This window comes from Symphalangus syndactylus, chromosome 2, assembly GCF_028878055.3.
Source record: "Symphalangus syndactylus isolate Jambi chromosome 2, NHGRI_mSymSyn1-v2.1_pri, whole genome shotgun sequence".
Taxonomy (NCBI): domain Eukaryota; kingdom Metazoa; phylum Chordata; class Mammalia; order Primates; family Hylobatidae; genus Symphalangus; species Symphalangus syndactylus.
The window spans coordinates 42,398,986-42,423,199 of NC_072424.2; the positions used below are offsets into that span (position 1 = coordinate 42,398,986).

General features: G+C 45.4%; 1 protein-coding gene across 5 annotated transcripts in view; it reads left to right on the plus strand.

The window, feature by feature from the left end:
- Positions 1-24,214, plus strand: part of BLNK (B cell linker) — an 80,189-nt gene that overhangs the window by 34,518 nt on the left and 21,457 nt on the right. For 3 of the 5 annotated variants that reach the window (XM_055254004.2, XM_055254016.2, XM_063629344.1), the window contains exons 4-8: positions 7,119-7,159; positions 10,462-10,618; positions 13,511-13,674; positions 20,785-20,866; positions 22,169-22,237. In XM_055254004.2, coding sequence (XP_055109979.1) covers positions 7,119-7,159; positions 10,462-10,618; positions 13,511-13,674; positions 20,785-20,866; positions 22,169-22,237 — 513 coding nt within the window. The remainder of the gene's footprint in view (positions 1-7,118; positions 7,160-10,461; positions 10,619-13,510; positions 13,675-20,784; positions 20,867-22,168; positions 22,238-24,214) is intronic. The other 2 variants (XM_055254012.2, XM_055254023.2) reach the window with 1 other exon arrangement.

The following is a 24,214-nucleotide window of genomic DNA, read 5'->3' on the forward strand; positions in this document are numbered from 1 at the left end:
CAGCCATATCTCATTTAATCTTCTCATTAGCACCGTTATATAGAAATTACGATCTCGGTTTTGCAGATGAGGAAAATGTGTCTCAAGGACATTAAGTATCCTGTCCAAGGTGACTGCAGCCACTAAGAGGGAAACCCATCCCAGACTCCCATTTTGCAGCTCCTTGCTTTGACCGAAGCTCAAGTGTTTATGCTTTTGGGGGAAATTTTTTTCTTATTCTGAAGGCACTAGAGCTCCTGACATTAACGCAAGAACTCGCTTCCCAGTTCCTGAGCTCTCACAGTTGAACAGCCTTCGGTATCTTTGAAGTCTGAGGTCTGGCTGGGGATGGAGGTCAGGGGGAGACCAGTCATGGTGCCCGAGAGTCTACTGGGATCACTGCAGATGCCCCATTGGTTACCCCACAAGTCCCTGAGGAGTCAGAACTGAACAGAGCCCCTCTCTTGTACCCTTGGGCTCTGATGTCCAGGGCTCTGATGGGGTGGCACCCCTGGGAGGTCCACCTGTGACTCCTCCTCTGGCTCTGCTATCACGCAAGGAGGAGATCAGAGCAAATATGCGGTGGAGGGGCGGCAAACTCACATACATGGAAAAAATAAAAATCCAGAGCAAAGAAGGCACTTGGACAGGGATTCTTGGGTAAATGCCCACACAGAAATATGGGGTATGCATAACGATCCTTTGTCCACTAAAGAAGTGAGATGTAACATTGCTTTTGTCATGGGCCTGGTGCTCCTAGTGGAGCCAGCATTTACCTAGTTTTCTGTCTCCCTGTTCTCATTCCCCTGGAGGTACTGGTCTTACGCTGACATGGGAGAGCTATATCCAACATCAGTCCTGCCACAGGGAACTAAGAATAGAGGAATGACACTTGGGCTCAAAGGTATTTTAAAGCTTAGAATGTCCTGAAGGATTGTCCAACCCAAGCTTCTCATTTTAGGAATAACTGGAGACCAGAGAGGCAAAGTGACTCCTGAGGTCATGCAGTGAGGTGATGGCTGAGCCAGGACTATGTCCGCCATTGCTGTACCCCCAACCCTCTGTTAATGATCCTGTGAAGGGATGAATAGACATACAGACAAAGGGAGTTTCTATGATGATAAGTATTTCTTTTTTCTTTTTTTGAGATGGGGTCTCGCCCTGTCACCCAGACTGGGGTCCAGGGGTACAATCATGGCTCACTGCAGCCTCATCCTCCCGGGCTCAAGTGATCCTCCTGCTTCAGCCTCCTGAGTAGCTGGGACCACAGGCATGTGCCACCATGCCTGGCTAATTTTCTAAAATCTTTTTTGTAGAGACAATGTCTCACTGTGTTGTCCAGGGTGTTCTCAAATTCCTGGGCTCAAGTGATCCTCCTGCCCTGGCCTCCCAAAGTGCTGGGATTACAGGTGTGAGCCCACCGTGCCCGGCCTAAGATGTTAAGTATTTAGACTCAGAACACTTCTCCCAGCCAGCCTGAATCTGGGTCTTGTCCTCAGTTCCCCATATTAAATCATGTCCCTTTCTCCTCTTAGGGCGGCACTGGTGGGACTGGCCGCCCACCGCCTCCCCTGCAGCCTCTGTAGTTCTGCTTTCTGTTCCTTTTCGGTGTCTGCCCCCACCACCACAACCGGCCCCCCCTCCTTCTTTCCTTCCTTCTGTGTCCCGCTGCAGTCTTCCCGCTGGCTCCCTGCATGCCACCACCTGCTCTTTCGGGGGAGAGATGGGCAGGGTCTGGCAGCCGGGTAGCTTCCAGAGCAGGACCAGGGCTGCAGCTGAGGCAGAATGTCAGACATGCTGTGATGCCACCAGCATCTGCCCCAGGGGCTCTGGTGCTCCTATTGACTCAGAACTGAGAGGCTGGATTCATACTCCCTTTGCCCCAGCCACCACCACAGAGTCCTGCACTGTCCTTCCAGCCATCCCTTCCCATTCCCAGACCCCCTGGTCTGGATCAGCTTTCGTCTCTCCATGCCTGAGTTCCTAAACACCAACCTCATCAGCTCCCCATCTCAGCTTGTCACTGGAGCCTGCGGTGTCCACTATGGCTGGAGCCCCCATTGGCCGGCAGCACATCAGATTTGTGTGAGCGCTCAGCAGAATCTCCTGTCCCTCTCCAGCCCAGCACATTCATTCTGCACACATCTGCTTCTAAGCCCTGCTTCTGGGGCTGACACATAAGCCCCTCTCTCAGATGATGGAGGAGGACACACTCCTTCATCCTTATTCTCTCACCCAAATCCTGCTCATCCTTCAAGGCCCCATTCGGCCCCACCTTGGGCACATGGCCTCATGCAAATTTTTGGCTGTCACTGGGCACACCTTTCTCTGACCTTTCCCTGCTCCTGGCAATAATTCCAGATGTGGGGACATTTCTCAGAAAACTACATGGCCCTGAGTTGTCCTCAGTCTCATGTGGTCATTCTTCTGGCCCTTAGTCTTTATTTGTATTATGCAACGTGGCTTGGTGAGAAGACCTTGGACTCTAAGGTCCTTTAGGCCTGGGTTGGAATCCTGGCTTTGCTCCCTAAGCACTGTGTGAGCTTGGAACAGTTTTGTAACTTGAGTGAGCCTACAATTTCTGACCTGGGGATAAGAATACCTATCCTTTAGATTGTTCTGAGAATTGCAGAGACTGTAAGTTCACTGTAATAGCTAACATTCATTGAGCCCTTTACTGTACGTCAGATACTTTTCTAAGCACGATTAATAATGTCCATTTTAGCAAAGGGGAAGCTGAGGCCCAGAGGTGAAGCAATTCAGCTAAGATCTCACTCCTAGAAAATGGCAGAATAAGGATTCTAAGTTAGGCAGTCTGACCCCAGAGCCTAAGCCCAAATGTGGGCCGCTGTGGCCATTCTCACATCTCCTCACGTCTGGTGCTGTGCCCACAGGCTGGGGAGGGCTACATGAATCTTAAAACCTGGGTCAGGCAAAGGGAGGAGTCCCTCTGTTGTGTGGCATGGGATTATGACATGGTGAATGGAGCATAAGCCCCAAACCAGGTAAACCACACCATAGGAAAGGCTTTACCTGACAAGAGGGCCCGCCCAGGATATCAGCTTCCTGGCAGAGACCATGGAATCACACACACAAAATCAAACCACCTGGCCTACATGAAGCTTGAACTTCTCCTCCCCCAAATTTTACTCACTACAATAGAGGCTTTCTTGGATCCATGCCTTTGTGGTAGCCATAGTGTGTGATTGATGTGGGAGTAAATTAGAATCAGTGGTGTTTTCAGTGTTAATTGAGGCATTCTTTGCAATGCTCAAGATGACGGTAACATTACTAAAGCATTACTGTGTGCCAGGCTTTGCTAAGAGCTTCAGATATATTTTATTATTTGATTCTCACAAAAATATGATGCAGGCACTGTTCTTATCCTTGCTTTACCGGTGAGGAAATGAAGCTTTAAACAATATTAAATTATTGGTCCAAGACCAAGCAGCTTGTAAAGGGCAGAGCCAGGATTTGAACCTAGAAAGCCTGGCTCTAAACTATCACCTGTGCACTTTGGGAAGCTCCCTGAGATACTGGAAAACTGACTACTGTTTTGGACCTAATACCTTGGACTCCCATGCTTTTTAGTCTTGGCAATTGCCTGCAAGGCTGTAACTTTATGAATATGATGCTGTGAGTTGCACTTGGGACCTGAAGTAGATAGTCTAGCTAGGGATCGATGGGGCACCAACAAACAACCTCTATCCCATACCATATGATGCTTTTCTCTCTTTTCTGTCTCCATGTGCCAAGATGTCTGGATTGGGTCATTCTCGTTTCACCAAGGTTTTATCTAAGTGCTCAGCAGAGGGCTAAGTGGCTCACATGAGATTTCAGCTGCAGGAGCCAACACAGCCTGGCTTCCAACCCAGCTCCCAGACTCACTAGCCAAGTAGCCTCAGGCAGGTTTTACAACCTCTTTCAAAACCAAGTTTCTCCACTGTAAAACAGAGATAAAGATAACACCTACCACATAGTGCTGTTATAAGAATATACTTTTATAACACTTAGCCTGGCACCCAGCACACAGCAAGTGTTCAGTAAATGAAATCTATTGTTGCTATCCTAATGTTCCTTTATTTGAGTCATTTATTAATTCACACTTTTATTAATACATTAATTACAAATGCAAAATTCTGTCCAGATGCAAAGATAAATTAGATAGGCCCTACTTTTCAGTACAGAGAGACATGAACGACTTAATCACAGCACAGGACAGAACGAAATACATGTGACATCATGGTGCCACTAGCTTCCAAGAGGGCCCAGACAAAGAAGTGATTGATTATGACAAGAGACTGTGGTAGACTTTGTGGAGGAGGAGTGATAGGGATTTCCATGGAAGAAGGAAGATGGGCTGCAGGAACGGCATGAGCAGAGCACAGAATCAGCAAAGTGCACAACGGGAGGAGGAAGCTGTCTGGTGTTACTGCCAGTGAGCGTGGGAGCCTGCCGCAAGAAGTTGGTGGTGGGACAGAAGGTGGAGGCATTGGAATGTGTTGACACAGAACCTCGACTTGATTCCATAGGGAGTCACTGATGACTCTTAAGGAAAGGAACAGCATAATCCAAACTTTATTTTAATAAAATAACTACAAACAGTAGGATGGATGGATTGGAGAAGAAAGAAAATGGAGATAGGGACACTAGTTAGATAGCTAATGTGCTACTTTCACCAGTGACTGATCATAAAGTAGGCTCCCACTCACTGAGGAAGGGTGGAGCAAATGCAGTTATCCAGGCAGGGAAGTGGGTTTCATAAAGGCATTTTATAAAGGTTTCTATTTAAATGGTTGTTACAAAAACTCTTGCCATCTTAAGTGTTGATCTTCAGTGATCCCCAGACTTAAGGTATTAGAAACACACTGACCAGATGCGGTGGCTTATGCCTGTAATCCCAGTACTTTTGGAAGCAGAGGCGGGTGAGTCATTTGAACCCAGGAGTTCAAGACCAGCCTGAGCAACATGGCAAATCCCCATCTCTACAAAAAATACAAAAGTTAGCTGGGCATGGTGGCACGTGCCAGCTACTCAGGAGGCTGAGGTAGCAGGATCGCTTGCACCAAGGAGGTTGAGGCTGCAGTGAGCCATGATTGTGCCACTGCACTCCCACCTGGGCAACAGAGTGAGACTCTGTCTCAAAAAAAAAAAAAAGAAAGAAAAAGAAAAGAAAAGAAAAAGAAATGTACTCCCCCATTGTGCCAGGTAATCATATTGGGAAGAGGATTTATTCACCCAATCTTCTAGAGTTTCTTGGCCAACACCAATGATTGCAGTACACTCTAATTCAGCATTAGTCAACCCAAAGAATAATGTAAGAATTATTTTCTGTTCACGTCAAAGTGTGACCCATGTTTGGCTTGTAGAGTGAGGCTCTTTCTTAGCACCTATCATGTTTTTCCCAAAAGAGGGTGCTGCTGCCGCCATTGCTTAAAATGTGGCCACTCCGATCCCACAGTCTCCTTCCTGACCTCTGCAATTCCTTGCTAGTGCCTTTGGAGACCCCAAATGTTTGACTTTCTGGAGTCTGGTGGTCTGCTGTGGCAGGGGTAGAAATAGCAAAAACATAAAAATAAAACTAGAAAATGTTCTGTTGAGGTTCTGGGGAATTTAGGAACATCCACTGGGTCCTCTGTGGCAGTGGCTGCTCAGTGGGGAATAGCAAAAACAGAAAAATAAAACCAGAAAAGGTTCTGTTAGGTTCTGGGGAATTTAGGAACATCTACTGGGTCCTCTGTGGCAGTGGCTGCTCAGCGGGGCAGGAGGGAGCTGGGACCCTCTGTGGTGCTGTCGTGGAGCCACTCTGCCACATAGGCCTGTGTCTGCTTGATTCCTACACAGCAGAGTGAATCCCGTTTAACCTCTAAGGTCAGTTTATGTGATAGGCTAGATGCTAAGTTTCTCATACTCTAAATGTGTTTTGGAGGGAAAGGGGTCATATATTCGCCTGGGCTGTCATAATTCAGACTTATTTTATTCTTCAAGCTCATAAACTACTTAAGGGCCACAACCTGTCATATCCATTTTTCTATGCCCATGCAGAGCCCAGGACGGCACCTCCTGCCCCTGGAGCGAGGCAGCACCATGTGGGGGCTCAGCGCATGCCCGTGGAAGGCAACCTGTAGGGTTCAACTCCTGGCTCCGCCATTTATTACACTATCTGACCTTGGGCATGTTACTTATCTGCTCTAGGCCTCAGTTTTCTCACAAGGTTTAGGTGATTTTTTTTTTTTTTTTTTTTCTGAGACAGGGTCTTACTCTGTCACCCCAGCTAGAGAGCAATGGCACGATCACAGCTCACTGCAGCTTCGACCCCCTGGGCTCAAGCAATCTTCCCATCTCAGCCGCTAAGTAGCTGGAACTACAGATGTGGACCACCACACTCAGCTAATTATTTTATTTTTTGTAGAGATGGGGCCTTGCCATGTTGCCCAGACTGGTCTTGAACTCCTGGGCTCAAGCAACCCTCCTGCCTTGGCCTCTCAAAGTGCTGGGACGACAGTGCTGAGATTACAGGTATAAGCCCCAGTGCCCAGCCCCTCACAGGGTCTTTGAGAGGGCTAAAAGACGGCAAAGCTCTGATAATATTGCCTGGCACATACTAAGGCATTGGATAATTTTTTTTTTTAACAAGAAAAGTCAAAGTAAGAGCCAGAGAGGATCACAGAAATGATCCCCTCATTGTATAGATCTGGAAACTGAGGCTCAGAGATGTTAGAGGTCTTGCCCACACTCCAACGCGTTTGGAACAGAGCCTGGGTAAGAACTTAGGTCTGTCTGATTCCCTGTCCGGTGCTGTTCCTACTACACCATCCTCTGAAGTCCTTAGAAGCCACATAGTATGAATTGTAGGTCTCTACTGGGGGACCCAGAAATGTCCCTTAACAAAGCCCATACATGGATCAGACGCACATTGCTCTGCCCAGTGGGACTTCTCTCTATGCTTTGAGAATTAATATTTTTTAAAAAGTCAAAAGCAAGTGAACATATGATTATAGTAACCAACCCAAGGTCAAGTATATGGCACCAGAAAGCCCAAAGGGAAGGGAAGGCAAGTGCAAAGTGTGTGTGGATGGGCTGGGGCTGGCCAACTGAGGCTCACACTTGTGCCTTCTGCTTCTCCCCTGCTGTTGCAGAGAGCCCCGCTGACGAAGAGGAGCAGTGGTCCGATGACTTTGTAAGTATTTGCTCCTGGGACCAGGAGGGCATCAGGGTCCTATGGGAGGCCTTTTGATGGTCTTATTTCTGAATTACATGCTGGTGGTCAGCTGCATGTCCCAAGAGGGAAGACTCGGAAAGGTCAACTACAGGCAAGGCATACTGCATACCAGCTGACTTGATTGGCACTCAGTGTGTGCCTGGCTAAGAGCTTTCCACACATAACCCCATTTAAACCTTTGAGGTAGGTGTTCTTATGCCCACCTTCAGTGCTGGTGTTCAGAGTACTCACCAGCACATCCAAAACAGGTGTAAAAATGTTTAAATGTTTCCATATCAGTTAGCAAATGCCTCTGCCCTAAACTCCCCAGTGCCCATCACTGCCTGACTCCTGCCCAGGAGCCCTAAACAAACCAACAACTAAAGAATAAGTGTCTGGCACATCACGGGGCCTCCAGGACCAAGGTATAGAAAGTTTCAGTCACTTGCAGTTCCACAGTTCAGACTCAGGCCCTCAGATCTCAGGACCAGGCTCTTTGCCACCAAGGTGCTTGCTGTGATCAAGAGAACATTAGCAGAGCTCCGGAGCCACAGAGAGAGGGACTTGGCCATGATGACACTGGGGATGTTGTATCAGAATTACCTCTTTGAGGTAGCTCTAAAATCTGCAAGGCCCGACATCCTAAAAACTTTTCTTCACAATAATTATTCCTCACTTACATCAAATTCATCCAGAATGTTAGCCTGCTCCAACCTGTGAGTTTTAGATCTGGAAGGGGCCCAAGAAGTCTTCTATACAACCAATTACCCATTTCACAGGTAAGAAAACTGAGGCCAAGAGAGTGAAAATCACCCAGTTCAGTGGAATGAGAACCCAGGACTCAGACCTCCAGTCCTGTGCCCAGCTCTGGGCTGTGCACACTACCTGGAGTTTATACAGAGTCTCAGAAGACAGGAGTTCCTCCTTCCTCAACTGCAGAAAAAGAAAAGAAAAATGAGGGGAAGTGGTGACTTTTCTGCCCATCTCTTGGTCATGGAGCTCCTCCTGGGGCCCAGCAGCCGCAGCTCCCCGAGATGCACTGCAGCTGCGCCCCCTGCTGGCTGCACACACACACAGGGCCACATGTAAAGCAAAGAAATTGGTTGGTTCCACATCCACAGGTAAGAGAAGAAAACTGAGCAAGCTGGCTGGATGAAAAAGAGCACACAAGGGGACTTAGAAAGCACAAAATAAAATCAGCCTGGAGAGGAGGGAATGACTTGCCCCAAAATCAAACAACCAAAATGAAGATACCAGCTGTACTAAAGACTGAATAAGCATTCACTCACAACTCTTTTGACTTCAGTAGATGGATCCCCACTGCATGCAGAATGAAATCCAGGCTTGTTAATAAAGCCTCCAGGATTTCTTGATTTAAAAAAAAAATCCTGCTATATGTTCTCATTCATTTGTAGGAGCTAAAAATTAAAACACTTGAACTCATAAAGACAGGCAGTAGAATGATGTTTACCAGAGGCTGGGAAGGGTGGTCGAGGGGGCAGCAGGTGGGGGAGGGAAATGGGGACAGTTAATGGGTGCAAAAATATAGTTAGGATGAATAAGACCTAGTGTTTGACAACAGGGTAACTAGAGTCAACAATAATTTATCGTACATTTAAAAATAACTAAAAGAATATAATTGGAATGTTTATAACACAAAAAAAGATGAATGCCTGAGTGATGGATACCCCATTTACCCAGATGTTATTACTACACATTGTACGCCTGTTTCAAAATATCTCATATACCCCATACATATATCTACCTACTATGTACCCCTACAACTCTTTTTTTTTTTTCCATTTATTTATTATACTTTAGGTTTTAGGGTACATGTGCACAATGTGCAGGTTTGTTACATATGTATCCATGTGCCATGTTGATTTCCTGCACCCATTAACTCGTCATACAATTCTTTTTTTTAAAAGACCAACCGGAAAAAAAGAATCCTGCCATATAAAATTGCTCATGAAAGGCGACAGGCCAAAGAGCAAGTGGAAAGTCATGTACAGATCATGCAATGTGATAGGCAGAGTGTGGGGGCGGTGGACACAGAGGCCAGAGGACCTCTTATGTCCTGAGTCAAATATTCCCTCCACATTAATGTATGTACAAATGGTATATACATAAACTACCTCTGAAAAACATGTACAAGAAGCCTAGTAACTCTTTTTGCCTCTGCGGTGAGAAGCAGAGGGGCTGAGAAGGAGACTGCACTTTATATCCTTCTAAGCCATTTGGACTTCAGACCATGACAATGTATTTTCAGTGTGGACTTAAATAAAATGTGGATTTTAAAAAAACAGGCCGGGCACGGTGGCTCATGCCTGTAATCTCAGCGCTTTGGGAGGCCAAGGTTGGCGGATCACCTGAGGTCAGGAGTTTGAGACCAGCCTGGCCAACATGGTGAAACCCCATCTTTACTAAAAGCACAAAAATTAGCCGGGCGTGGTGGTGCAATTTGTAATCCCAGCTACTCGAGAGACTGAGACAGGAGAATAACTTGAACCCAGGAAGTAGAGGTTGCAGTGAGCTGAAATCCTGCCACTGCACTCTAGCCTAGGTGACAAAGCAAGACTCGGTTTCAAAAAAAAAAATATTAGCCAGGCACGGTGGTGCATGCCTGTAATCCCAGCTACTTGGGAGACTGGGGCAGGAGAATCACTGGAACCCAGGAGGCAGAGGCTGCAGTGAGCTGAGATTGCGCCACTGCACTCCAGCCTGGGCAACAGAGCGAGACTCCATCTCAAAAAAAGAAAAAAAACAAAAACAAAGAGTCCGTTTGAAGCCTTGACCCTGCAGCTTACCAACTCTGCTTGAAATTTTTAAAAAATCTCATCTGAAAGCTATCTAGCTGGCCCTGTGTGTCTCCTCACCCTCTTCGTATTAAACCTACTTTCTCTTCAGTGATCAGCATTCATAATAGATAAAACCCATTGGTTATTCTATTTTATTGGGTCCTTTTTCTATCTTTTAAAAATATGTTTTATTATCTCCTATTGTTACTCTTTGTGGATCTACAGAGTGTCAGCTCCCGTTAGCGTTAAGTAGTTCCTGTGTACCCCCAGGACAGCGCAGTTGTGGAGACAATAAACTTTGGAGGCAGAAAGGCCTGCTTCAAACCCCACCTTTGCCTCTTATCGGCTGCCTAGCCTTGTGAAATCAACCTCTCCAAGCCTTGTCTCCTGTCACTGCTCTGGTCTCCCAAGGCAGGAGTGGTCCTGACGGCCAGGCAGCACAGACAGGGACGCTGAGCACAGTGTCTGCATCTGCACTTGCAGGACAGCGACTATGAAAATCCAGACGAGCACTCGGACTCAGAGATGTACGTGATGCCCGCCGAGGAGAATGCTGATGACAGCTATGAGCCGCCTCCAGTAGAGCAGGAAACCAGGCCGGTTCACCCAGCCCTGCCCTTCGCCAGGGGCGAGTATATAGGTGAGGTCCCCCGCAGACCCGGGCACTCTGCCTTCCAGGCCCATGGGGAGGTGGGGGTGGCCAAGATTGCAGGGTGGGGACAAACCTGGCTGCTGCCTGAGGGCCTCTGCCTGCGGGCCTCTGCCTGCCTCCAGCTCCCACCACCTCCAAGCAGGGGATCTGGGCTCCGAGGTAAAGGATCCCAAGCTGTAGGGCTTTCCCATTCCAGGGGAAGAGGCGTCTTTCCTAGATTGGGAACATTGAAAGCAGGCATAAACAAACAAACAAACAAACAAACAAACAAACCCAGCATACCCTGATGGTTGCGCCCCCACCCAACACTCCAAGGGAAAGCAACCCTGAGATTAGTCCCACTTTTAGGGCTTTGTGTGCTCAAGGTTCTGGGATTTATCTTAAGTCTGTACAGAACAATGACCTTCGAGGATCCCAGTGTCTGCCTTACCTTCCTCCCATGCCTAGTCCAGTCTGTGGGGTTTTACCAGGGGGTACAGGTGCTCAGGAGCCCCAAGCCTGGAATCAGCCTCATGGGTTAAATGGACACAGCTTGGGTCTGGCCGAGTATGCTTTTTTTTTTTTTTTTTTTTTTTGAGACAGAGTCTAACTCTGTCACCCAGGCTGGAATGCAGGGGCATGAACTCGCCTCACTGCAACCTCTGCCTCCTGGGTTCAACCTCCTGCCTCAGCCTCCCGAGTAGCTGGGACGACAGGCACCCACCACCATGCCCGGCTAACTTTTGTATTTTTAGTAGAGAGTGAACTGACTGGGCCAAGATTCTCTAAGTGATGGAGCTGGGATACAAGCCAGGTATCATCACAACTCTGCTCTATGCACTACCCACCATACTTGGTGAATGACCTTTTTCAATCATCACAACAACCCTGGGGAGGAAAGGGCTACTGCAATTCAGGGTGGTTAAGTGGCTCATTCAAGAACACACTCTTGGCCGAGTGCGGTGGCTCACACCTGTAATCCCAGCACTTTGGGAGGCCAAAGTGGATGGATCACCTGACGTCAAGAGTTCAAGAGCAGCCTGGCCAACGTGGTAAAACCCCATCTCTACTAAAAACACAAAAAAATTAGCCAGGCATGGTGGTGCATGCCAGTAATCCCAGCTACTAGGGAGGCTGAGGCAGTAGAATCGCTTGAACCCGGGAGACGGAGGTTGCAGTGAGCCAAGATTGCACCACTGCACTCCAGCCTGGGCAACAAGAGTGAAACTCTGTCTCGAAACAAAACAAAACAAAAATCAGACTCTTCAAAGCCTGTCTCCTGTGTTTTGCTACTTCTGATGGGCTTAAATATTACATTAAATATTTGTTTACTCAGAAATCTGAGTAAACTCCAGGAGCTGCAAATAAAACTGACAAGAGTTATAGGCACAGAAGGAAGGATGCCCTCATGCCTGAGTACAGCCACACCACCAGAAAGAGGCTTCTGAGGAGGCGGTGGAGGTGAAGTTAACCACATACCTTCAAGAAGGAGTGAGGGCTGAGGGCAGTGGCAGGCACCAGCAGCATAGAGGCAGGGGCCTAACAAGCAAGGACAGCTGCACCAGGTGAGGTGGGGCTGTAACAGGAAGAAGCAGCAAGAAGCCAGTGATGCAATCCAGGGGCCAGTGCTAGCACCTGTGCTGCTCCCAGTATGAAGAACACGCCAGGTTATTCCTATGCTAAGATTTTCCTAAAACACATCAGTCTGAATCTATGCTCAGCTCACTGAATCGCTGGGTAGACTTGAGGCTGCCCAAGGCCTCGCTCACATGGCACAGGTGATATAAGTTCTACTTATTAGGCAGACACACCGTACCTACTGCCTTCATTGCCATCTTCCTAATACCCACAAGATCTCTAAGATCGATATTAGGATCCTCATTTTAAAAATGAAGAATGTTGGCCGGGCGTGGTGGCTCATGCCTGTAATCCTAACACTTCAGGAGGCTGAGGTGGGTGAATCACTTGAGGTCAGGAGTTCAAAACCAGCCTGGCCAACATGGTAAAACCCCATCTCTACTAAAAATACAAAAATTAGCCAGGCATGGTGGTGGGTGCCTGTAATCCCAGCTACTTCGGAGGCTGAGGCAGGAGGATCACTTGAACCTGGGAGGCGGAGGTTGCAGTAACCAGAGATCATGCCGCTGCACTCCAGCCTGGGCAACACAGCAAGACTTTGTCTCAAAAAACTAAAAAATTAAAAATAACAATGAAGAATGTTAGTCCCAGAGAGGTTGAATAACCAGCCCCAAAGAGCACAGCTAGTGAGTGGCAGAGCAAGGGACAGAACTCAGATCCAGCTGGCCTTAGAGCCTGACTCCTTTTCTGATACCTGCTGAGAAGGACAGTCCTGAACCAAAGGGATCCCAGAGATTCCCTGTGAATGGAGCGCAATTGCTGAGGGAAGGAGCATGGAAGTTGATCCACATGAGTAATCACCACCTGGATACACTTTAGCATAACCTGGAGAACTTTTCCAACCCGTAATGCCAGGCTCCTCCCGAGGAGTTCAAACATTGCCAGGCTGGGGTGGAGCCTAGGCCTTGGCATTTTTAAAAGCCAGGAGCACCTCACCCCCACCCTGCGCCCTCCAGTGCTGCTTCCATCCCCTCTGTGTGGCCAAGTGTTGGGTTGTTGGCTCTCCTGAACCTCTGGGTGTCCATCACTGCCCCAGAAGGATGTTTTTAATGAGGACATTCTTCCAGTTTTTGTCGTTTAAGTCAATGAGCAGTTGAAATTTTTGGCCTAACATTTCACTTTACTCTTTCAAGGAATGCCCCATGGATCATTTGTGGCTACATAGACACCCGTGGTTTTATACTTTCTAGATCTCAATGGCTTCCACCCAGGAAATGATCCAGAGCCTCTTTTATGTTATGTTTTTTGTTTGTTCCTTTCAAGACAATCGATCAAGCCAGAGGCATTCCCCACCCTTCAGCAAGACACTTCCCAGTAAGTCCAGCTGGCCTTCAGAGAAAGCAAGGCTCACCTCCACCCTGCCAGCCCTGACTGCTCTGCAGAAACCTCAAGTCCCACCCAAACCCAAAGGCCTCCTTGAGGATGAGGTAAAGTAAATCTGTGCCAAAGTCTTCCCAGGACACAGAGGGGGGTGGGGCAAGCGACCAGGACAGCCTGCCTGCTGGCTGTCCTCCTTCTTTACAACCTGCTATTGACTGCCCCCTCTAACTCTCCACTATTATACCAAAGGGACTTGGTTTTCTCCAAAATGGCTTATTGTAAATATGTCAGTTTACTAGAGGTGTATGGTAGAATATCAATACTGAGTCTGTACCCCTCATATTATCCCTTCCTTCCCTGTGGTTTCCTGTGAATCTCTTCTTTCCTTCCTAAGATGTTCTTCCTCTCTCTTTATTCTCCTTTGCTTCTCTGTCCTGTTGTTACTGACAGCAAATCCATACGGGTCTGCAGCAACCTCAGTTCTTGCCACCTGGGCATAAGGCAGAAAGAGAGACCAAGGCAAGTTTCAGAGCAGAAATGAAAAGAAGTCAAGTACACTTAGAAGAGGGCCAAGTGGACGACTTGAGAGATCCAGTGCGCTGTTTGACCTTTGAGTTGGGGTTTTATACACTGGCACACTGCTGGGGTCTCGTGTCCCTTCTCCCCTGATTCTTCCTTTGTGTGGGCTGTCCGCTTGTGCAGTGCCCTGCTAGCATTTGGGAGGTGAGCATGTGCAGTGTGCTTACCGGAGTTGTATGCACGCTCCCTTGAAGCATTCTTGCCTTACCAGCTGAATGTTTCTAGAAGGTCAAATACCGGTTAAACTCTGCCATTTTGCCTCTTAATGCGCATGCTTGAGCCCACTTGCCCAACTCCTGAGATCTTATCAGGAAATGGCTCATCACCAGTTTCAGGTTTTTTCTATCTATTGGGAGACTGCCTTTCCCTGGCGCTGGCTGTAACCAATTATTATTTTAGAGAGACAATTAACAACCACCTGACAATCACCTGATGCTCTCTTGACATTCCTGGGGGAGGGGAGCCGTCTCCTGCCCTGCTCATGCCTAACTAGATGTTATACCCACTGTAACACTGTCGCCACCTTGCTTTCTTTCCTCTACCTTCTTTTCTCTCTGTTCCTCCACTTTCCTCTTCTCAGATGCAGAGGGGACATGGGCCAGGATGTACAATGGAGATGGCTAGTCTGTACGGTACCCCCCACAACCTGTGGAGGAGCTAATCCCTCACTTCCCTTTGACAGCTCTTGCTTCTCACTTCCTCCCTCCCCACAGCTGCCCTGCCCCCCAGGTGTCCAGAGACCCACCTTTTCAGATGGCCCAGCATCCAATCTGGGTTTACCTCCTCAATCTCCCCTCCCTCAGCACCTAGCCCTGGTGTGTCGTTTTCCCTATGAAATAGCTCCTATTTGAAAATGAATAGGTAAATTCATCCAAACTGTTGTAGTAACCGATAAAGCCTAATGTGTTATGGCTCCCAGAGGTCCTTGCATTTTAAATAAGGACAGAGACCAGCCTGCAGCTTCTCTAAGAAATAACTTGCCTATAGAGGATAAAACTTATGGCTTACACACATGTTGTGAAATGAACTTCATTCCGCCTTTATAAAATTTGCAGCCCAGCAGGAGATGGAAAAGATGGACTTTTAAATCAAAATAGACGCAGCATCTAGGCCCAAATTCCTGCTTTGGCACTTCTAGGTGTGTGATTTAGGGCAAGCTAGACAACTTCTTTGAGTTTGTTTTTCATCTCTGTTATTTTGAGAATTTAATAAGAGAGCACATGTACAGCACTAAATACAGTGCCTCACACACAGAGGGGTTTAATATATGTCAGATTCCTTTCTACCATATTCTAGAGTCTTGACAAAATCCAATTTTCTAGTTTCTTCTGAAAACCGAAGATCTGGCAACACCAGGCCAGCCATGGCCTCAAAGCAACTGGGCCCCAGGGCATCCCCCTCTCTCTCAGCTGTGAATCCTGGTCTCTTTTTTGATTTGTCATAGCTCCCACAATATACAGTGCATGTACACACCCTCACCCTGCACACACTCCTTCCTACTATTACCTACCCATCTGAGAGGTGATGTTGTCCTTTCAAGGGTGGGAATAGGGTGGCAAAGAGAAGCTGAGCAGGGGAGGGGACAGGATGGGGAGACCAGCTGTTAGGGTCTCACTGTAAATTATTTCAGCATTTGGCAATTCCACATGAAGACACAAATTCAGATATAGAATGCGAATGAATACTGTGGGTTATGTAAGGCTCTTCATTTCTGTAAATAACTGAGAATGGACCCTAGGGAGGCAGGGCAGAGGTTTGCTAATAGCAGCCTTATGGAGGTGGCTCAGGCAAGTCTGCACCAGTGGGAAAAAGAGAAGTATAAAGGTGGGGGCATTCTGGAATGGGCAGATAGCCAATATAAGAAAGAGGTGTAAAAACAAATAGACAAACAAACAAACAGAGGCCAACATTAAGACATGGCTGAACCATTAGTTGGGAAAAGAAGAAGTCAAGTACAAGCATAAATAAAAGTGTTTAACCCTGCTCTACAGGTTATAGGCAAAATATAGAGATACAGGCTAAACAGAGAGCTGGAGGTGGGGCAAAGACATTCAGGGGGAAGAAGCATCTGTGCTATAATGAGACAGGCTAACACTTGGTGAATGCTGTGTATCCACTGGTGTTCTGAGCACTTTGTATGCATTATCTCATTAAATCCTCACACTAACCCTATGAAGTCTATCATCAGCCCCACTTTACAGATGAGGAAACAAAGGTGTAAAGGGGCTAAAAAAACTTGTCCAAGGTCACAGAGGGAATATACTTAGAGGGTATTTTTATAAGAATTCAATAAAATAATGTATGGAAAGCTTTTAAATGCTCATATGAGTGGTAATAAGGATGCAGCTCATGTGGGCATTTAATAGCTAATCGAAATGACTCCTGCTAAGTAATAGGGTATGAGCCACTAGGAAAGTGAAAATAAGATAAATTCACACTACTCCTGTTTTTCAAATCTGTAGTCCTAGGGGGAGGCAAACATGTAAACACTTATGACAAGTGTCTTATTAATACTGAAACATCTAAACATTGGAGTTGATCTAAGATGATTTTTAATCTATTTTTAATTTTGAATCATGTCATTGTAATAATTGAAGAAGGATTTCTAACACCTGTAGGTCATGGTAGTATAATAATCTACCTGGCTTCAAAAGACCAATCACCGATTCACTAAAGTCAAGTTTTTGTGTTTTGTTCATGAAATAAGGGGGTTGATATTAAACACTGCAGCAATGTCAAAGTGGTCAATAAGACCACATTATGTCCTAATAAAGGATATAAAATGTGATGGTTCTTGGTCATTTACTTATTTCAGCAATAACAACGTTAAAGCATTGAATTGCAATGCTGGGAATATACATTGTATATTCCTTCTCCTAAAACCCTATAAAGATAAGAGAGTTGGGCAGACACTACAAACAGAATTTGTTGAGATTGGATCAAGTCTTTTTTCCTATCATTCTTCTTTGGGAATACAAATGTCTCCATTCCAGAAATATCACTGAAGTGGCATCGTTGTCTGGGGTAAATACCTGGGGTTCGTCGTCTCACACTGAGAAGATTAATGACATGGACACTTGTGGGTGGGTTAAGGAGCAGAAAGTTTAATAGACAGAAGAAAGGAGAGAGGAGAGCATCTCTCCCTCTCTTGCAAGACAGTGGAATCTGAAGGGAAAACCAGGCCTGCAGTGGACCATAGCAGATTTTATAGGCAGGCTTCAGGAGGTGATATCTGATTTACATAGGGTCCACAGATTGGTTTGATCAGGAGTGACATTTACATGGTGCAGAAGAGGCTGGTCGCCCCACCCTAATCTTATTATACTAATAGGTTTTCTACTTGGCCAGTGCCATCTTGTCTGCTCCTTACTGTACAGGTGGCTGGCAAAGATAGGGGAAGACAGCCACCATTTTGATCATGCCTAGTCACAGGTAGCATTTTCCTATTGGCACAACTGCCAGCATTCACCCATGCAAGCTTCCAGCTTGCTTGTCTATACCAGCAGCTTGATTTTATAAGCTGCTCTTTGTTAGAAAAGAAAATGATTTTGGGGCTGCTTTTTATTAAAAGGAAAACCTTACCAAGGACATCTTACCCTCACTATCTGCCTAAGTAATTTTTTCTTAACTCCTATATCATCATGACTCTAAACAGCTCGATTCTAAACAGTGCAGATAAAAACATTTTCTGTAATCAAGCACTGCAGAACAAAACAAGTACAAAATTAAGAATACAGAGGAAAGAATAAATTTTGAAGTGGTTAAGTAGGACTGGGTTAGGGCCTGGAGCTTCCAACTTCCCTATATCCATTCAGGCATCATTGCCGAGTGTCAATACCAATATTCTGTGTTCAGATATAGGATATTTAAGGATTTTATTGACTACAGGGTTTAAGAGGGTGGCATGCCTCCTGGGGGCTCAGCCTCTCCTTTTATAGGAACTAACGCCTAGAAGAGAAGTTGGGTTCCTATAAAGCATGTCACTCTGGCTAATAATGAATCCAGAAAGGTGAACCCATAGAATCAAAAAGGTCCTGCAGGGATACCGCAGCCACTCAACATCCCATTATTCAAAGCTGCTAAGTCAGCCCATCCCAGCCTTGGCTATTGGGTTAGGCAACTTCAATTCAATTCAGTGAGGCATTTGACTGGCCAGGCACTGGAAACACAAACACAAAGAAGGAGAAGGCCCTGTCCTTCAGGAGTTCACAGTTTGACACTGTGGGGCCAGAGACGAAGCAGAGATGAGGACCAGGTTCCCTGTGCCACAGAGGTGCAAGTGCCCACCTCTGAATGGCAGAATCCAGGAGAACTTCTGATGATTCAGCAATTAACTCCCCCACAGGTCATACATCTAGAAAAGACCCAAGCACAGATTTCCTCCCAGGTCTGCATGATTCCAAAGCCTCATCTCCCTCAGCCAGATCATCTCTAAATATAACTGCAGATTGAGATGTGTGAGTAGAACTCTCTGGTGCCTCTTGGCCAGCTTCAGAGGTGAAGAAAGAGATAAGAAATAGCAATTAAATAAAGAGAGGGCAGATAAGACAGAAAGAGGAGGGGGAGGATGGAAGGTACTAGAATGTGGTGGATAAAAGTATGGTTGTTAAATTATTGAACTGCTTGAGTTCAAATCCTGGATCTACCACTTTTTTTTTTTTTTTTTTTTTTTTTGGAGACAAGGTCTCATTCTGTTGCCAAGCGCGATCACAACTCACTGCAGCCTCAGCTTCCTGGGCTCAAGCAACCTTCCCACCTCAGCCTCCGGAGTAGCTGGGACTACAGGTGCATACCACTATGTTTGGCTAATTTTTTCTATATTTTTTGTAGAGACAGGGTTTCACCATGTTGCCCAGGCTGGTTTTGAACTCCTGGACTCTATCTATCCACCTACCTCAGCCTCCCAACGTTCTGGGATAACAGGCACGAGCCACTGTGCCCTTCTGGGTCTACCACTTTTAAACTTGACAACTTGAGCAAACTACTTAATTTTTCTGTGCCTCAGTTTCTTCATCTGGAAATGGAGCCGATGGTGGTATCTCTCTTACTGTGTTGTTAGAAGGATTAAATGAGAAAAAAAAAAAAAAAAAAAAACATGTAATGTACTTAGAAGAACACCTAGCAATGAATTTTTGTTTTTGTTTCTCCCAGTACCCTTCTTGGCTGCCCACCAGGGAAGGTGGTAAAAACCAGTTTTGAGATCTGGTTACCTCATTTGTGTCTTGTCAATATAAAATCTCTCCCTCCCTACATTTATCATCATTTAATTATTGACAAAAGTGCTAAGATGATTCAATGGAGAAATATTTTTTTAAAACAAATTGGTGCTAGGTAAATGGTGTTAGATGTATCCACAGGTAAAAAATGAAATTGGACTTCTAATCTCACACCATACACAAAAATTAACTGAAAATGTAGCATAGACCTAACTGTAAGAGCTAAAACTATAAAACTCTTAGAGGAAAACACAGGTATGAGTCTTTATGGCTTTGGGTTAGGCAATGGTTTCTTAGATATGACATCAAAAGTACAAGCAATAAAAGAATAAATAAAACAGACTTCAAAATTTAAACATTTTGTGCCGCCAATGATACCAATAAGAGAGTAAAAAAGCAACCTACAGAATGGAAGAAAAGTTTTGCAAATTGTATATCTGATGAAGAACTTATAACTAGAATATATAGATAACTCTTATAACTCAATAAAAAGATAAACAACCCAATTAAAAATGGGCGAAGAGTTGAATAGACATGTCTCCAAAGAATATACAAAAGTTGACAACAAGTATATAAAAAGATACTCAACATCGTTAGTCTTCAGGAAAATGCAAATCAAAACTATAATGAGATATCATTTTGCACACACAAGGATGGCTGTAATAAAAAGGATGATAACAAGTGTTGGTGAGGATATGGAAAAACTGGAGCCCTCATACGTTGCTGGCACGAATGAAAAATGGTGCAGCCTCTTTGGAAAACAGTTTGGCAGTTTCTCCGACTGTTAAACTTAGAGCTACCATATGACTCAACAATTTCACCTCTAGGATATTCCCAAGAGAAATGCATGTCTACACAAAAACTAGTACATGAATAGTCATGACACCATTATTCATTACAGCCAAAAAGTGGAAAAAAACTCAAATGTCCATCAGCTGATGAATGGATAAACAAACGTGGCATACTCATAAAATAGAATATTATTTGGCCATTAAAAAGACTGGAGTTGTGATACATACTATACCACAGAAAAACCTTGAAAACATTATACTAAGTGAAAGAAGTCTCAAAAGACTACAGATTGTGTGAGTCTGTGTATATTCAATGTCCAGAATGGGCAAAATCTATAGAGAAAGAAAGTAGATTTGTGGTCAACTAGGTCAAGGGAGCGGTGGATGGGGAGTGACTAATGGGTGCAAGGTTTCTTTTTGGGGTCATAAAAATGTCCTAAAATTAGATTGTGGTGATGGTTGTATATGTCTGTGAATACACTAAAAGTCACCAAATTGTACAATTTACATAGTAGAATTTTACGGTATGTGAATTGCATCTCAATAATGCTTTTTAAAAAAATCACTCCCTCCCGTACAGTCAACTATGAATGTACAGCATTCTTCTCATTCAGTTTTACATTTCTGTTAGGCTGATTATGTGGTCCCCGTGGAAGATAATGATGAAAACTATATTCATCCCACAGAAAGCAGTTCACCTCCACCTGAGAAAGGTAAGAGTTTGTCGCCTTAAGCACCTGAAAATTTTTAGCAGTTGATCAGGATGTACAAGGGTATTTGGTAGTAAGCACTAAGAGGCTCAGAAATGACAGTGCCCAGGACTTTCTCCTCTGGGCCATGGTGTTTGCCTCTTTGGCTGGTTGGGCAGACAGCATCAGTGGCAAGCCATCTCTGTGTGTCATAGCCCTTCCCTGCCTTCCCCTTCCTCTTCCATGATTTAATCTTCCCATCTCACATTATGAAAGCACCTGGGTAGTTCTCTTCAGCTGCCCTCGCTTCAAATGGATTTCTCATAAAACCTAATACAATGTCGCAAGCCACCATGTTGGCCTTGTAAACATTGCACAAAGAACAGTTTCTGCAGAGAAGTGAAAAAATGAAAGAGTGAAATATGCCCTGAGTCCTGGTTCTTTAAATTTAGTAGTATGTTAGGCCTATGAAACATTTCATCCGTAAACCCTTCACAGAACAACAAATGCTATGACGAATGAATTACCTGAAAAAGCCAGTGCTACATAAGATTAGGCATGGAAACAGGGTAAGTTTACTCTGAATATAGTCACTATGGAGAATATGATCCAGTACAAGTGATACCTCTTCAGGTAACGTTACTCATCTACTACTCTCAACTCCATGGTAGCCATATTCAGGTTTCAGTCCGCCATCATGTAGCAACCCTCTCCCGTACTCCGTACCTATCACCAACAGCTTCAAGACCCACCTGAATTCCCAAGCCACCTGTTACCACAAAACAACAAATACACATTCCCTCCTTACCAATCCCTCTTTAAAAAAAACAAAAAAGAAAAGAAAAGAACCCATGAAATCCCAGAGCAATGGTGTGTATTGCATCTGGTAGGGGAGGTGGAGCTATTAATTGGGCCCCTCTAGTATTCAATACACTCTTGATGAAAAACAAAAACAATAAAACTCCTTTATCTCTTAGACCTCCCATTTGGCAAATGAAATTTGAAGCCATTATTCACTTTAACAAGATCTCTATCATTAAATAATCAAATAATAATATATCAGATTATGAATCTGTCATTGATATTTCCATTCTAAAGATATTTCTTCTGAGAAGACTTCTTTTATTGGTTTGTGTGTCTAATAAGTGTGTCTCCAATTCTTTGCAAATTCTCTGGTCTGGTCATCATTTTTTCCTGAGTGTGAATTTCCCTCAATGGCATGTATCTGTAATGGTTTTATATATATATAAAATATATACATATATAAATATATACATATACATAAAAAATAATATATATATATACACACACATTTCTGTGTTTAAGCTCCCATGGTGAATAGATCCACCAAGCCAAATTCGTCAACGCCTGCCTCTCCTCCAGGAACAGCTTCAGGTAAAGTGTATGTGTGATTTGGTTTGGTTTTATGTCTCTTTCAAATAAGAAAAACGACTCAGATCAACTATGAGGAAGTAATCACTTGTATTTCCAAATGTCTTAATAATGGGAACAGAAAGCTAGTCCTCATCCTCATGCACTGTCTGGTGGCACGCGTATGGAAGCGGCCATTTCCCCAGGCCTTTTGGCATCCTCTAGACAAGTTCTGGTTTTCACCCTACCTTCCTGGGCACCTTGCTGGCTTCTCCGTGTCTCCTCCCTTGACTGAGGGGGTCCCAGAGTTTAGCCCTCAGCCCTCAACCCACAGTTCTTTCAGAACATCATGATGGTTACAAGCTTGGTTTTGAGCCAGACAGACCTCGGTTGGAACCCCAGTGTGCCCCCTTACCAGCTATACCACCTTGGGCTTGTACTTCACCTCTCCAAGCATCAGATTTTCTTGTCCGTAAATGGTGCTCATAGCCCCTACTCTGTGACAGGAGAATTCTGCAAATGTGAATGCGAAACTCTTAATGAGTGCCTGGTACACACTGAGTGCTGAGGAGAGAGAAAGATTTTTCACTTCTGTAGCATTCATCGATTAATCTGGCTTCATGTCTCAAGTCTACACTGGTAACTCCCTGGCATCCAACCCCGACCTGACTTCCCTTCTGAACACCTTGATGCTCCCACGCAGGACTCTAAACTCACTCCTCCCTCCCATGCGGGCACCCCTGTTTCTCAATGCGTAGAGCCTCCAGGCCACATGCTCCAAATCCTGCTTTTTTTTCTCCTGAATTTGCTGTTCCATTTTAGCTGTGACCACCCTAGTCCAGGCTTTCTTTAGTCAGCCACCTTGCACCTTCTCGTCCACCAGCCACACCTCTGCCTCTCAGCTCTCTCCTCAGTGACAAGGACTGAGCCGCTGAACTCCTCCAGATGTTACCAGTTTCATCTCACCACAAAGCTAGTTTTTGCCATGTCACCCCTACCCCCAAACCATGAATGTTCCTGGTTGCTCCTGTAGGTTTTGGCAACCCCCAAGGCTGAGCCCAAGACACTGAGGGGTGCCCATGACCCCCATTAACAGCACAGAGCGGTGTAGGAGCCTGCTCTCCAGCATTCTCACGGGCATTTCCTCTCCCTCTCTCCCCTTGCCCTCTCCCCTAGGCACACATATGTGCGCGCACACGCACACACACACACACGTTCATACACACACACTCTTCTCTCACAGAGCTGAACACAAGTCATTGAGAGGCTGAGCTCTGCTTCCAGACACAGGTTCCTTGACAGAAAATGAAAGAAGAGTCGAGAATTTTAAAAATCTTTTCTGGACTCATTTCTTGTGAAATTATTCACTTTCTTCACAAGTTCTGGTTTTATTTATTCTCTCCTCAGAACCCACAAGCGCTTTATAAGTGGGGAGTGGAGCTCAGAGCCATCTTAGCCAGCTCATCTTACCCTCTGGAGAGACAAAGGCCAACATGCCAATCTAAAACATTGTGACCAGGTTGCTTAGGCCCCAGCCGAAATGGAGACTCCTAACTCCCGATAACTCAGGATGAGGGCTGTTGTTACTGGAATAGAAAACCTTTAACAAATAAATAAATGAAGACCTCAACCCTCCTTTAGAGAAATAGATTGCTAATATCTGGTGTTTGCCTCTTACAAAGCTCTACTTGCCTTGCAAGGACCTCCTACTCCTAAAACACACCCAGGACTCCAATCAGCCTGTATTTCACGGGTCTTGCTTCTCGGTCTTTGTGTTTTCACTTTTAGGACACCTAATCCTACTCATCCTTCAAGGCCCAGCTTGAGGTCTCCACCTCCAGGAAGCCTCATCTGGTTTCTGTAGCCCTCAGAGAGCTCTCCTTTGCAGGAAGTCTCTTCCCCCTTACACTTAGCCCGTACTTATTCCCTAATTACTTTGTGTCTCAGTCTAATCGCTTCCTAAGTACAGTGCAAGCTCCTTGAAGACCTTGCCTTCAATAT